The 14,267-nt window shown below is 39.6% G+C and overlaps 1 protein-coding gene across 1 annotated transcript in view; it reads left to right on the top strand.

The window, feature by feature from the left end:
* Positions 1-14,267, top strand: part of LOC125005839 (CUB and sushi domain-containing protein 1-like) — a 372,481-nt gene that overhangs the window by 304,693 nt on the left and 53,521 nt on the right. The window contains exons 40-46 of the mRNA XM_047581471.1: positions 2,838-2,956; positions 3,045-3,114; positions 3,965-4,081; positions 4,489-4,698; positions 6,575-6,763; positions 7,073-7,250; positions 12,571-12,716. Of these exons, the coding sequence (XP_047437427.1) occupies positions 2,838-2,956; positions 3,045-3,114; positions 3,965-4,081; positions 4,489-4,698; positions 6,575-6,763; positions 7,073-7,250; positions 12,571-12,716 (1,029 nt within the window). The remainder of the gene's footprint in view (positions 1-2,837; positions 2,957-3,044; positions 3,115-3,964; positions 4,082-4,488; positions 4,699-6,574; positions 6,764-7,072; positions 7,251-12,570; positions 12,717-14,267) is intronic.

The following is a 14,267-nucleotide window of genomic DNA, read 5'->3' as shown; positions in this document are numbered from 1 at the left end:
ATCAATGAACCTGTCCCCTTTTTTTTTGAGGATCTGTGAGAGTTTTAGTGCGTGTCTGCTCGCATTTTTGTGTGTGTGAAGGTGAGTGCACACGTTTGCGGCTCGATGGTCGTATTTTCTGTTAGCGGTGTATGTGTGTCGACGTGCCATCACAAGGAATAAAAACCAGGGAGGATGGTCACTTTTGAGGGCTGTATATTGCGTCTGTGCCTATGCTTTTGCTTCAGTGTGTTTTTGATGATAGTTGTTCTGAGATTTTTGACGTGGCTTTTATTAGTGGCTGCACAAACAGAGAGTTGAAAGTTTTAAGGCACCGTGGGGGGGGGGGGGGGGGGGGGGGGGGGAACAGACAGACAAGTAATTTAAGGAGAGTTATGAAAAGAGAAAAACAGCATCTTCGATATTGTGCGTATTGTTAGGACTGGGTTCCCTTGGGATAGTTCTGCTTTTATCTGAAATCTTTATTTTATGGCAAAATCAACAGAGTGCATCCTATTTCATATTGTTAGCCAGAAAGAAAACTATATGCTGTTATCATGGAAACCAAAGGTTTTTTTTTGTTTGTTTTTTTAGTTTTTGTCAGAATCACCTTCAAAAAAATCCTTCATACAGAACTCCACCATAAGTTTATGTGTAGCAGGCTTTGCTTGAGAGATCCAGTACCAGGACTCTCATCACAAAGTAATTTCGTTGAATAATAACTTTTTCCAGAGATCACTCAAATTAATTTTGATATCTCTTTGCAAACAGCAAGTATTACCAAAAAATGTTTTAATTTGATTATGTTGTTAATTAAAGACAAATTCAGTTATGGAACCGCTTCTAAAGCAGAGCTGAGATACTGCTTGGATGAATGGTGAAAAATCTTCAAAAAATTCCAGTTGCCTTTGTCACTGTATTAGATATAACATGACCTGGATGAATCTTCACAGATGTTTATTCAATTTCTTCTTTTGATATTTTGTGCATCAGTCTTTCACTGCAACTTCTTCAGTTTCCCATTATGTTTCCTATAGAAACAGAGGAAAACAAATCGTTATAACTCACAACATCACTGTTTTTTATTACATTTTTTTTCCCAGCTGATGTGCTTGTGTGTGTGGGTGGACACGATGAAGATTCTGCAGAAGATGTTCTGTGATGATTTTTAAGCCGACTAAAGAGCAGAGTGACACGTCTGCCTCCCTTCTCCGTCCTCTCGCACACTGAAACGGTGGCGTAGTAAATCCAGACAGTTAGTCCTAAACGGTGACACTGTTTAGTTGTAGCCTAGTGGCCCTAGTGGGGTGGTTTGTGGTGCTGTCAGCAGTTTAAAGAGTGTCACTGGCCTCGCATAGTTGGGGCAAAGAGTGTGCAAGCACAAAGAGCAGGAGTGAGAGAGAGAGAGGGAGATGGTCAGCCAAATGGAATAGTTTCATTGATCAGTTGTCATGACAGCCTGCTGATGCTCTGCCTAATAATACACTGTGTGCCTGTGTACAGTCTCATGCAGCTTTTTTCACTTACGCTCCATCTAAGTAAAAAAAAAAAAAGTCCCCATCACCCCCCTCTGCAAGAGCTCTCTCATGTAAAAGTCACTCATGTGCACGCAGTCACAAATGTCATTCAGTGCGGCTGGGCCACCTGGTTCTGTGTAGAGCTGTTTCTCTGAGAACCAGTCGGAGTTTTACACCAATGGAGTACGGACATTTGTGCAAATTGAGGACATTTTGGCTGGTTCTCACTTCTTTACAAGGCTGATCCGCTTTAGATTAAAGGTTACAATTAGGTTTGGATTAGGGTTAGGGTTAGCCGCCTAGCTTAGATGGTTAGGGCTAAGGGCTAGCAAATGCATCATGACAATGAATGTCCTCATTTCATGTTAATGTGTTTGTGTGTGCACGCATGTGCATGTGTGCGTACGTGTGTGTGGGAGCTCAGTGGGAACGTTTTGCTGGTAGGTAGGTAGATCATAAACCAACAAGACCAGGCACACAACCAAACATACACACACACCCACACCCACACAAACATTCACTCCTCTGTCTCCCCTTCCTTCACTCTCAATCCCATTTCCACCCATGTGTTGCCATGGTAACGGCTCTGGGGCAGTCTCCTGCGGAAGTTTCTGCACACACACACACAACTGAACACACAGATACACTCCTCCGGGTGCTGTTTGATGAAGGGCCTGCTACTGTCAAACTTATTAAGGATGTGTTTAACCTTTATTGTGTTGTGGGAATATACTGTATATAACCAAAGCCACTGTGATGCCGTCACTTATTTGTAAGTCCGTTTCAGAATCTGCCGTCACATGTTTTTCATTATACTTGCATTCAGTTCAAAACTAAGCCTGGTGTGGATAGAAAAGATATCGGGGTACTTGTGAGTTTATCTTGCTAGTGGTATCGTTTTCCATGGAATTAATCCAAACATTGTAATTTTATGTGTTAAACTGAAATTTCCTTAGGGACTCTGTTATCGCATTGAAAACAAACAAGTTGGCAAATACAGAAAGGTAAAGGTTAGGTAGAGGGATGGGTCACATACAGGTTAAAGAGGAAGATAAAAAGGCATTAATTGGTTTTTGAAGATTACCTTAGTAGAAGGAAGGCAGAGAACAGGAGAAGGCGATGTTGTCGATGTCAGTGTACTATAGAATAAAATAACTTCAGTTAGATGATAAGGTGATGCTAAAGGTGGAGGACCTCAAACTTGACTTCATTGTGTAGAACTTTATGTTGAGCACGTGAACACATCAAGCAGCTTAGCAGAAGTTTATAAAGAGAGGTAATGCTAAATAAACCAATAAGATAACAGTAATAGTAATATATTGTGTGTTTCTGTTGTTCTAGCGGTTGGTCTTACTACGTGCCCAGAGCCAATGATTCCAGCCAATGGCATTAAAATAGGAGACAGATACATGGTCAACGAGGTGGTTGCCTTCACTTGTGAACCTGGTTACACATTACAGGTAACTTTACTCTTTACTCTTACAACTTACTTCTTTATTTATTTATTTATTTATTTTAATAGCTAACCAACTGCATTATCACTTTCAGGGTCACTCTCACATTTCCTGCATGCCTGGAACTGTTCGCCGATGGAACTACCCACCACCTCTTTGCATAGGTATAACACACACACACACACACACACACACACACACACACACACGTTTTACATCAAAGTGACAGAAGTGCTAAAATAGATTAGCATGCCTCTGTGAGTTACAAATCAAACATTTATTATCAGGTGTTATTCAGTTTTTGTTACTTAATTTGCAAATTTTCCCCGACAGCTGAATCCTTTAATATGCCTGCTACCACACACCATAACATTCAAATTATTGAATATTCATTGTTCTTCAAATAAATGAATAGAATTTATGAGAATTTATAAGTGTAATGCTATTGCTTAATGTCAGTGGTATAAGCTTTAAAACAGATTTGTGGAAGCAAGAAACATCCTGACTGATGGAGGGTCATTAATGTACGAGATCAATATGTCTGCTGGTTGCGAACTGAACTTTTTACCTTGTAGAGAGCCGAGGTTTCCCAGCGTCTGCAATAATGTTAAAGAACCTTGATTCAATTGATGTTTGTGTTTAGGGCTGAATAATTTGGTCTTTGGTGAATAAAATCTCTGAGGCCAGCTGCACTTAAATTCAACCCTGACAAGTCAGGGTTGAATTTAAGTCAGTGATGCTCCATCGCCTATTCAGTGTTTGTCAGATTCAGCATTACCTATTTCAGTTGGAGAAGCTTGCATCGATCAATTTGTGTCTATGTGCCGTTAGAAGAGGGACGCCACAATATTATAAGGATACTTGACATCTATTGGGCTGCAGGGTTTGCAGTGATTCGGCACACGTGCTCTTATGTGATGTAACGTTCTTTCTGTTGAAGCAAAGAGGTTAAAGCGATGATCTCTAGAGTAAGTTCAAGTGTTAACAATGCGCTTGCTGTGCCTGTGTTGTCAGCTCGTTGTGGCGGGGTGCTGTCTGAGATGAGCGGTGTCATCCTTAGCCCAGGTTTCCCAGGCAACTACCCTGGCAACCTGGACTGCACCTGGCAAATCACCCTGCCAACTGGATATGGTAAGTATTATGGGTTGCAAGAGAATTCCTAAAAAGGTGTCACTTTGTGCACATCTGTGGGTGTACTTAGGAAAAATGGGTCTCCTTGTTTTTAGCACAGATCTGCAGCCGATTCATCACATGTTCAATTCGAGACTGAGGCATGGATATATGAGTGTAGTAACTACTGGTTTAATTAGGGCACAGTTTATGTAATGTAATGTATATTACAATGTAGAGGTGTTCTTGTACTTGGTCCTTACCCATACGTGTAGTATGCATACTGTGAAAGTGAAGTCAGTAAAGTGTATGCCATCTGCTGGACCTTGTTTGGTTGTTAAATCCTATACTATAATTCTTATAAACTCTTATTGCCTGTTATACTGTTTTTCTTTTTTTTATATCAAGTGTCTTCATTTGTATTCTAGGAGCCCATATTCAATTCCAAAACTTCTCTTCAGAAGACAACCATGACTTCCTAGAGGTTAGGGCTGGACCACAACACAGCTCTGCACTTATTGGACAGTTTACTGGCTCACAGATCCCACCGCCTTTGCTGAGCACTACCCACCTGACGATCATCCACTTCTACAGCGACCACTCAGAGAACAGGCCCGGTTTCAAACTGACTTATCAGGGTGAGTTCCTGTGTGGCTTGTGCCTAATTAAGATTTGTGGGTTTTTTTTTTTTTTTTTTTTTTTTCAAAATAGAGCCATGAAAGACCACCAACCCTGCAGGCGCTTCCAGGCCCCTCGAGACACACTGAGACAACAGACCTGTACTCAGATAAAGCATATTGTTCCTCCAGATTTCGAATAGGGAACACAACATTATGATTTTTTTTTTTTTTTTTTTTTTGTTAAACTCTCTCCTCAAATGTTCAAAATAAATTACTGGTGGACAAACTACAAAGCCTTCCCGACTACAAGAAATGAGAGCTAGGATGAAAAAAAAAATGTATTGCTATGAGGTATTGAGCTTTGATCCATGGATGAGTCATGCTAAAGACTTAAAAAACCTTATGGCTTTTCTCTCATCATTAAAAGAGATGAATTGTTAGTAAGCCCCTGTGAGGGACTGGCATCTTGTCCACCAGGCTTTACTTGTAGCCCTAAGTGATACACTTCAAAGACACAAGGGATTCACTGCGGGCAGATACACCCGCATAACTAGAACAAGGCTTACTTACACATAGGCTAAGTCACAGTTATGTGCACATAGTCACTTTTGCCTTTTTTCACACTATTTTATTGCACAATTTGCAATAGTAAGTCCCCTAACGCTGCAGTCCTTGTCACTCTTCTCCCATTGTTTGCGGGATGTGCACATTCTTCCTCATGTGGCGTTGCAGAAGAGCCTTTTTGCACCTGACAGCAAAGTTAAACAGTGGGAGGGTGCAATGCACACAAAGGTTCTGCATGTGCATGTTGCACCCCTTATACCACTCGGCATCACATACACACATGTACACACTGCGTTCAAGGCCCAAGAGATTTACAGTTCAACAAGCTGACCAGTTGTGTACACATTTTTAAATCCCCCTATCCTAACTTGGATAAGTGGTTGATGCTAAAAAAAAAAAAAAAAAAAAAAGTCAGTATGAATGTCGTGGAAGTCTTACAGTTCAACCCAAATGTTGCGCACAAAAGCTTAAGAGAGTGTTGATTCCAGTTTTGGGTTTGCACACTCTGACACTGCAGTGCCTGTAAGTGGTTTTGTATGTGGGTCTGTTGGACCTGCAGTCTTGGCAGTCATTTCACAGCTTCAAGTACTCTCACTACCTTTAGCACAACTTCCATTTTCATCATTCTCCAAAGTCCTTATATTTCTGTATTGTCATATAATAATATTTCTTCCTATTGATATTACTTTTATGTGGGACCACTGTGTCTGTCACCACTTGTGTCTCTGGAGATTTGTTTCCCTTTCTACAACGTTGATGTTGTAAATATTGTTTTAGTTCCACAGGATCTTAGTGTTCTTTGTAGCATCTTCCACCTCGACTAGGGTTAGGGTTAGGGTTAGGGTCATATCCTGACCCTAGAATGTGTTAGATTCAGTTCATTTCTACTTTTTTAGAACACAATACTATCAGCCTTTGCTGTCTTGAGGATCCCTTTTCCCAGTCCTCAAAGTGGATGCTGTCAGGTCCTGCAGACACTGTTTGTATTGACCTGGTGCTGAGTGCTTGTTCTTGTGCTGTTACATGCTACCTTTCTCTCTGGCCTTTTGTAGCAACTGAGGCTCAGTGTCAGCCACCTCTGCTCTCCCTCAATGGCACGTTTAATAGAGGGGCTTAACTTGCCATGACACTTACACAGAGTGAGATGTGCACTAGACTTGTGGGACTGAAATTTCCCACAGCTCCTGGCACACCTGGCATAGGTTGTTTTAATGCCATTTCAAGTCCATTTGCTGTCTATTGAAAAAAATAGTTTGAATACTCTGAATCCCAGTTGGAAGTCACATTTAGGGACTTTGTACCTTAATTGTTCTTTCATCTCTGTCCTTAGCCTATCAACTTCAGAACTGCCAGGATCCTCTTCCTTTCCCCAACGGAGACATCATCAACAGTGACTACAGCGCTGGCCAGTCTGTAACTTTTCAGTGCTACCCTGGTTATGTTTTGATTGGACACACGGTGCTAACATGTCTGCACGGGACCAACCGGAAGTGGAACCACCCGTTTCCACGTTGCGAGGGTAAGGACTACTTGACAATTCTTTTTTATAAAGATGTTACGCAAGATGTTAATTTGGCTTCCTGTACCGTAAACACCACAATCAAAATACTGTATAATGCAATAGAAATGTATATTTCATTGGATACAACATTTGCAACAGATATATATTTTTTCTACTGTACTTACTTCCACTGCCTCGACTAAAATCATATCCTTTGCAGTCTACACTTAAAGAGTAATTCTAGTTTCCTCATTTCTCCAGATTTAGCATATTAAAAGTAAGAGAAAAATTTGCAAATAGATAATCTTATGCCTCTGCTTTTTACAGCTCCTTGCGGCTATAATGTCACAGCTGAAAATGGGACCATCTATTCACCTCAGTACCCCAATGAATACCCAAACTCCCAAGATTGCAGCTGGCTCATCACTGTTCCCCACGGACATGGAGTTTATATCAACTTTACCTTATTGCAGACAGAGCCTGTCACTGATTACATCGCCATCTGGTAAGTCTGGGTGCATTTATGACGCACACACGTATACACAGAAATGCACAAGTATCTGATTAAAACAGTCTTGAAAGCACTAACGATGTACTTACTTCTCCTCCGTGCACACAAATAAGAAGATGCTGAAGATTTATCAACTTACATTATGTATTATTTCTTTCTGTCTCACAGGGCACATACATACATTTTTATTTATATTAATTTCCAATGTGACTTTATGCACACATAGTTCGGTCTAGACATGCATTAATGTGTCACATGCTTATGCCTTTAGTGTCCAGGGAGACATGCACAGACCCATATCTGTACAGCACGGTTGATAGCGAGGGCCCATAGATGGATAATACATACAAACATACAGTATATATACTCTGTGCTATGCATACGCAGGCTCTCCAGCAGTAATAATAGGATTCAGTGTGGAGGTAAGAGTGTTATACAGGGAGTGTGAGAGTAATGCATTTACAATGGGACCACTGACCAATTCAATCTAACTCAGTGCCATGGCCATACGCAGACGCAGAGAGGGCTCAGGAACTCTAGAAGTAATGATGAGATTCAGTGGGGAGTGGGAAATGTAATGAAAGGAGTGGCAGAGCTGGGTTCACAAATCCACTGGGACTGAATCTGACAAGTTTGGGTCAGTCCAGGAGAATTTTTCTCACTTATAGTTTTATTGTGCATCATGTTTCCCGTCAGAAATAATACAGAATATGGAATTTGTTAGGAAGAAAATGAAGTAGAATTTGAGCCATGTCATCATTTGGTTAAGGTTTGGTTTAGGACTGGCTCTTGGGTGAGGTCAGGCTTTAATTTTCAGGCTGAAGAGTCAAACTCTGGGGAGCGAGCAGCTGAAATGCTGCAAGTGGGAAAGTAATACATTCACAGTCAGTGACTACTCGTTTTCAATCTCGCCAGCAAGCAGAACCATGGACTCAGCCACGGAGAGGCACAGCACTGAGTTGTTTTGCAGTGGCAAATTGATTTCTGTGATTCATGCGTCTTAGGCATATTTCATGGAAAACAAAATTATAACATCAGATTCATAGATTTTAGGGCACCAAGTACTCAGTAATGTGAGATTAGTACGTATATGAATCGAGTAGCATCTCAGAAATATGAATATATTTGGGACTGACTGGGGGCTGACAACGAAGAGAGAAGTGTTTTTTTTTTTTTTTTTTTTTTTTTTCCTCAGACCCAGTGGGATACCATCTACCTTCCAGGGTCTGAGACAGATTTAGAGTGGCTGATCCAAAGGTCTACTGCAACTGAATTATATCCACCTAAAACAGATTCAGTTAGAACTCGAAAGAGTCTGCTGTGAAATATTTCTATATAAGCATTTATTTTTGACCTGCCCAGAAAGAAATGTACTTAAACATTACTACAATATTATAGTACAGTCTTAGTTCACACAAACATTAGTATAGCGGGCATTCAAAATAAACGATAATAATGATGCAGACAACAGGCTCTCCCCTCTGCATATTTGATATTCTGGGTCTCACGTAGTCGAGGATGGGGTCCCTACTTTATAAACTGTACCAATTTTTCCTCTTTCACGGTGTGTCAAATATTTCATGAGCAGCAGTTTAAATATTATTTCATGCCATTCTGTGACTGTCTGCGTCTTATTTGAAATCCATTTTATTAAAGTAGTTTTACTGAAACTTTTTGGAATTTGTATCTGGAATACTTTTAATTATATGCATCAGTGGTGAACTGAAACAGAATAACTAACATTATCTGGCTGAACTCATAAGAGTATAAGGTTGGGTACATCAATCACGCGCTTTTCATAATTTGGGCATTTGACTGTTTGGGTTTTTGAGTTCAGCTTGGACGGAAAGTGAATGAGCTGCTGGGTTAATAAATAGTTCAATTGAGATTTTCAATGAAACCTTTAACAGTTAAGAGTTCAGCCCCAAAATGAGTCACGGTGGATCTGAATAAGCCAGCGAATTATTGATTAAAAAAACATGTGGAGTGGAAAGATGTTCTGTTTTATTTTTCAAAACATAAATTTCTGCAAAAACGATCAGTAATAGCTGACTCTTACAGTCAGCAGTCACATTTACACAAATCAATCAGGTAACTTTTGCCAGTTGGACAGCCTGCACTTTTCTGACTTTTCTGATCATCCATTTTCGCTCGCTGATCTTTGTGCTTCTGCTGATTTCCAGCTTCTGGCTCAGTCTCATACTACTTTTTCAACAAGCAAGCTTTTGAGGGCGGTCTTACCTTGTCCGGTATGCACCGCATCTCAGTGATCTGTGTCTGCTGGTTTGTGCCCCGTGTACCCCTGGGTTTATGTCACAGCAGCTGCATCCAGATGTCAGGGTCTGAGCCAGACTGCCTCTGTGGTCTTCCACCAGTTGTTTTTGGCTCTGCCTTATGCCACTGAACCATTGCTAATAGTGTGCAGTGCAGTGAAGTAGCTAAGTGCATTCATAGTATTGTATGCTACTTTTGACTTTTACTACATGGAACTTCAGAGGGAAATATTGTACTTTCTACTCGACTACTCAACTGAAATCTTTGGTTACTTTCTAGGTGAGGATTTTACACAGTCGATAATATTACACACTTTTAAAATATAATACAGTGTTAACCATTAAACCAGTGGTTGCAGACGTTTTTGGAGTTTGAAAAGCTGTGCCTAGCCGCCAGGGCCACATTTCACATGAATATCAAATAGCAATTTTCCCCTCTAGATTTCTCACATGGTTTAATTTCAATAAATGATTTTGAAACAATTTACTATCTCACTAAAGGTCAAAGATCAGTGTGTCTAATAAAAATGTCTTAAAATATCTAAGGTGACACAATCTGTATCTCCAGGAAAACAGCATCAGTGTGGCCAATGTAAAAAAGTGGGGTTGCGTTGTCCATGTTTATATACAGTCTATGTTTTACTTCTGATAAGTGAGAGGGACCAAAACATTATCTTCACTTTAATACTTTAACCATGTTTTACTTCTATTTTTCAATTGCTTTATCTGAATACCTCTTCCTCCACTGACAGTGATCTAACACCAAGGCAGCACAGCAGCACACATTAGTTAATGGCAGTATAATAAAACAAAAAACTGTTTTGGGTAGTATAGTGAGCAATAACATGTAAGATGTGAAATCGATATAGTCATACAATCTGAATAATTAAGCCAAAACTGTAACAGGACCTTTCAAAACAGGAAGCGATAATGCTTAAGACAGTCACAATATTTTACTAAACATATATATCATTTCCTTCATTAAAATATTGTTGTATTGTTTCTGTGTGCCAAGTCTTTCATGTAGTAATTCTGCATCTGCAGCATAAAGACATCAGTTGACTTTCAAAGAGGTTTTTTTGTTTTGTTTTGTTTGATGGATCCACTCTTGTTGTGCAGCGCAGAGCTTTCACTGTAACGGGATGGAAAAAAAAAGAATAAAATAAGCAATTTGCTGGGTGGTGAATCATATCAGACCCTATCACTCTGTTAATGTATTCCTCCCGATCCCTCCTGATTCTCGGCTGCACTGTGCATGTGTCAATCACCTGTAGTAGACATACAGAGGAGATAAATAGAAAATGGTGTAGCTTAATAAATCAAACTCATTTTTAATCTGCATTTCCAGAGGCAAAGCTCACTTACGTGGGAGAGCATCTCATTCACTATTTCTATCCGTGTCGTCTCAGAAAGTGTTGCTGGTGTGTTATTCTCACCAGTAGCTTTCTTGCTCACTGGTTAGCATGTTGTGACTTGACGGCACTGACTTCATTAAGTGGCTTTCACAGGAGAACCTCCTTTCTTCCCCAAGCGAAAGGCCAATAATGAAGTCCAAGTTTTTCTGTGGCGCTGTAGAATTTCTTCACTTAACTTTAAATAATAAATACTCCCCCTAAATGTGTGTTTTATGTTTTTTTTTTTTTTTAAATAAATAAATAAATTAAAGTGGATATGTTGTTTGGGTGGGAATAGGAAAAGTTGCTGTTGGGTTTGTGTATTTTTCTGTGAGTAAAAATGGGTTTTAAATGACCCAAATAGCACATTTTGATCCTCCAAATGAGCTCCAACACCTTCTGAAGACCTTGAATTATTGAGGAGCCAAGAGATCCCAGGCACTCTTCATGAATTAAAATTTAAAAACCCTTGTTTAATCCAATGGCATGTTCATTAAAACCTAAAACTGGGCATTTAGGAGCGTTAGAAAATGTAACCTTTCAACAACATTCAATATTTAATGAGTAAAGTTAAGCCTTTAATCTGTGGGCTTTGTTCAATGAACTTGTTTGAAATGGGTAAAGAAAAAAAAAGATAGAAGAAGCTAAAATATTCTTGCTATCCCTTCAGAACAAGCATGTGGACATGTCAGATATCTGTTTTTGTTTGTTTTGGGTTTTTTTTAACAATGGCTGCTTTTGATTCACTCTAATTAAACCCATTTGTTAAAAATAAATCTGCTTCTAGTTCATACTGGTCCTGACCCCATGGTGTTTCTTCTGAGCAGCGGTAAAGACTTGTACCAACACAGTGTTAGTGTTTGACCCCAGTCACCAGCTCCTTTTTTAAGTATATATTCGGTGATAAAATCACCCCTGAATGCAGCTTTTTAACCTTTTCATCACTTGTATAGATTTCCATTATGGGGAATCTGCAGAGTCGGTTTTGCAGGTGACTGAAGATTTATAATACAATATATTTTGAAGTGAGGATTGATTTTTGCCTGTAGGTCAGTGAAGAAAAAAAATAAAAATAAAAAAAATCTGCACACAATTTATTGAACAGAACATGAATAAAAATAAAAACAGATTTAATGGAGGTTGAACTTCAGTTCTAGAAATAAATTGTTGATATAGTGCAGGATGGTTCCGTATTTACCCTTAGATACCTTTACTTATTTATTTATCTAAGTCAGTATCTCAGCATCTGCATATTGCCATGAGAAATGTGACTGAGCGTTACAATGGAATTTACAATTTATTGGGGATATGTGGATTGGATTATGTGTGGGTTTGTGACATGTATTCAATTTACAACAGCATGAAATGAAAAACATTTAAAACTTAATTCCACAGAGTTCACTGTGTTTCTACAGTTTTTTCCATTTTGCACTCTCACCATAAGTTCTACTATATGCACTTGGAAAGGGAGGGTGAGACCACTGATAATTAGTTTGCATGCAATCTCCCAAGTAGATGCAACTAAATCCTTCACACTGGCGGTAGCCTCAAACCTTTTGCAAAATGTTATTTGCACCCTCTTCAGTATATTCTGTGAGTCTCGCCAGTTTAAGCTGTTTACTACTGTCTCTCGTTCTCTCTATTCAGGGACGGCCCAGATACCTCCAGCCCTCAGCTGGGAGTCTTCAGCGGCAACACAGCATTAGAATCAGCCTACAGTACCAGCTCCAAGGTCCTGATCCGCTTTCATTCAGATTTTTCCACTGGAGGCTTCTTCATTCTCAACTTCCATGGTAACTTTGTATTTATTATGTTGCTTTTCATTTAGGGATTGTTACGGACCATCGAGTAGGAGGTGAGATCAGAGGCCTTTTAACAATAGAAAAGTACTAAACTAGATGCGGGAGTGTCAGGCTTTTCTTCTTTGCCTGTTTTGCACCACTTTCTCCATTACCGCACTATTCTGAAGAGTAAACAAATTCATATCTCTGAATAGGTTCTGTGCTTCGTGTGATGTTTTTATTTCAACAGGAAACATTTTTCTGAGGAATCACTGGCAGTGTTGTGCTCTAGTGTAGCTTTTGTTAAAATCATGGAGTGGTGCTCTACACCTGATTTAAGCCGTTTGCTGTGCACTCACAGATTTTTGGGTAATACTACAAGCTCCCTGAATCTTTGTGTTTAATTAAAGGTTTGGGATATTATGTAAATGCTACCTAACTCTATGTGTTTGCTAAGGTGTGTTTTGGTTTTGATTATGGCACTAGTGAATCACTATTTGGAATTCAGCTACTGTAGGGAAACACATTTCACCCACAATATGCAGGCAGAGAAGCAGAAAATAAACACTGAAATTAAATCATTCATGATGCCCCCTCATAGTTTCCTTGCGTTTGTGCGAGTTCACTTCTAGTTCTTCAAAGGTTCTTGCAGAGATTGACAACATTGTTTACTTGTGAACTAAATCAAGCAGCATTTTACTGAACCCACAAGGCCATCCAGAGAGATGGAGCACAGATTTTGTCCTCGATGTCAGTTCAGTTTTTATGGGAACTCATATTATTATATTATTAAATTCCTATTCTTATTATATATACTTTTTTATATACACTGTCTGGCAAAAAATAAAAATAAATTCATTAAGCAAATGGGTACTGAACGACTGTGTAGCCTTAAGAAAATCACGAACCAGTGAGGCTAACCAGGAAAAAAAGATTCAATTTGCTAGGTAGCATAAAGATTGGACTCAGCTGACACAGTGGAATAAGGTCATGTGGTCTGGTGAGTCCAGATTGACCCTGTTCTAGAGTGATGGGGCATCGGGGTAAGAAGAGAGGCAGATGAAGTGATGCCCCCATCATGCCTAGTGTCTACTGTACCAGCCTGTTGGGGCAGTGCTATGATCTGGGGTTGCTGCAGTTGCTCAGGTCTAGGTTCAACAACATAGTGCCCAAAGAATGAGGTCAGCTGACTACCTGAATATACTGAATGACCAGGTTGTTCCATCAATGGATTTTTTATTCTCTGATGACATGGGCATATTCCAACATGACAATGCTGGATTCATTGGGCTCAAATTGTGAAAGAGTGGTTCGCGTCATTTTCACACATGGATTGGCCACCTCAGAGTCCAGACCTAGACCCCACTAAGAATCTTTGGCTTTGAGCAGCGGTCAGACTCTCCCATCGTCAATACAAGATCTTGGTGAAAAATTAATGCAACACTGGAAATAAATCTTATGATAATGCAGAAGCTGTGACCCCTTTTTTTTTTATTTATTTTTTTATTTTTTTGATGCTGACGGTTTTTTGGCCAGGAAATGTATCTCCTTCTTCCAAGGAAA

This window comes from Mugil cephalus, chromosome 3 (assembly GCF_022458985.1).
Source record: "Mugil cephalus isolate CIBA_MC_2020 chromosome 3, CIBA_Mcephalus_1.1, whole genome shotgun sequence".
NCBI classification, from domain to species: domain Eukaryota; kingdom Metazoa; phylum Chordata; class Actinopteri; order Mugiliformes; family Mugilidae; genus Mugil; species Mugil cephalus.
The sequence above is the reverse complement of the archived record's forward strand: the minus strand, read 5'-3'. Positions and strand labels throughout refer to the sequence as shown.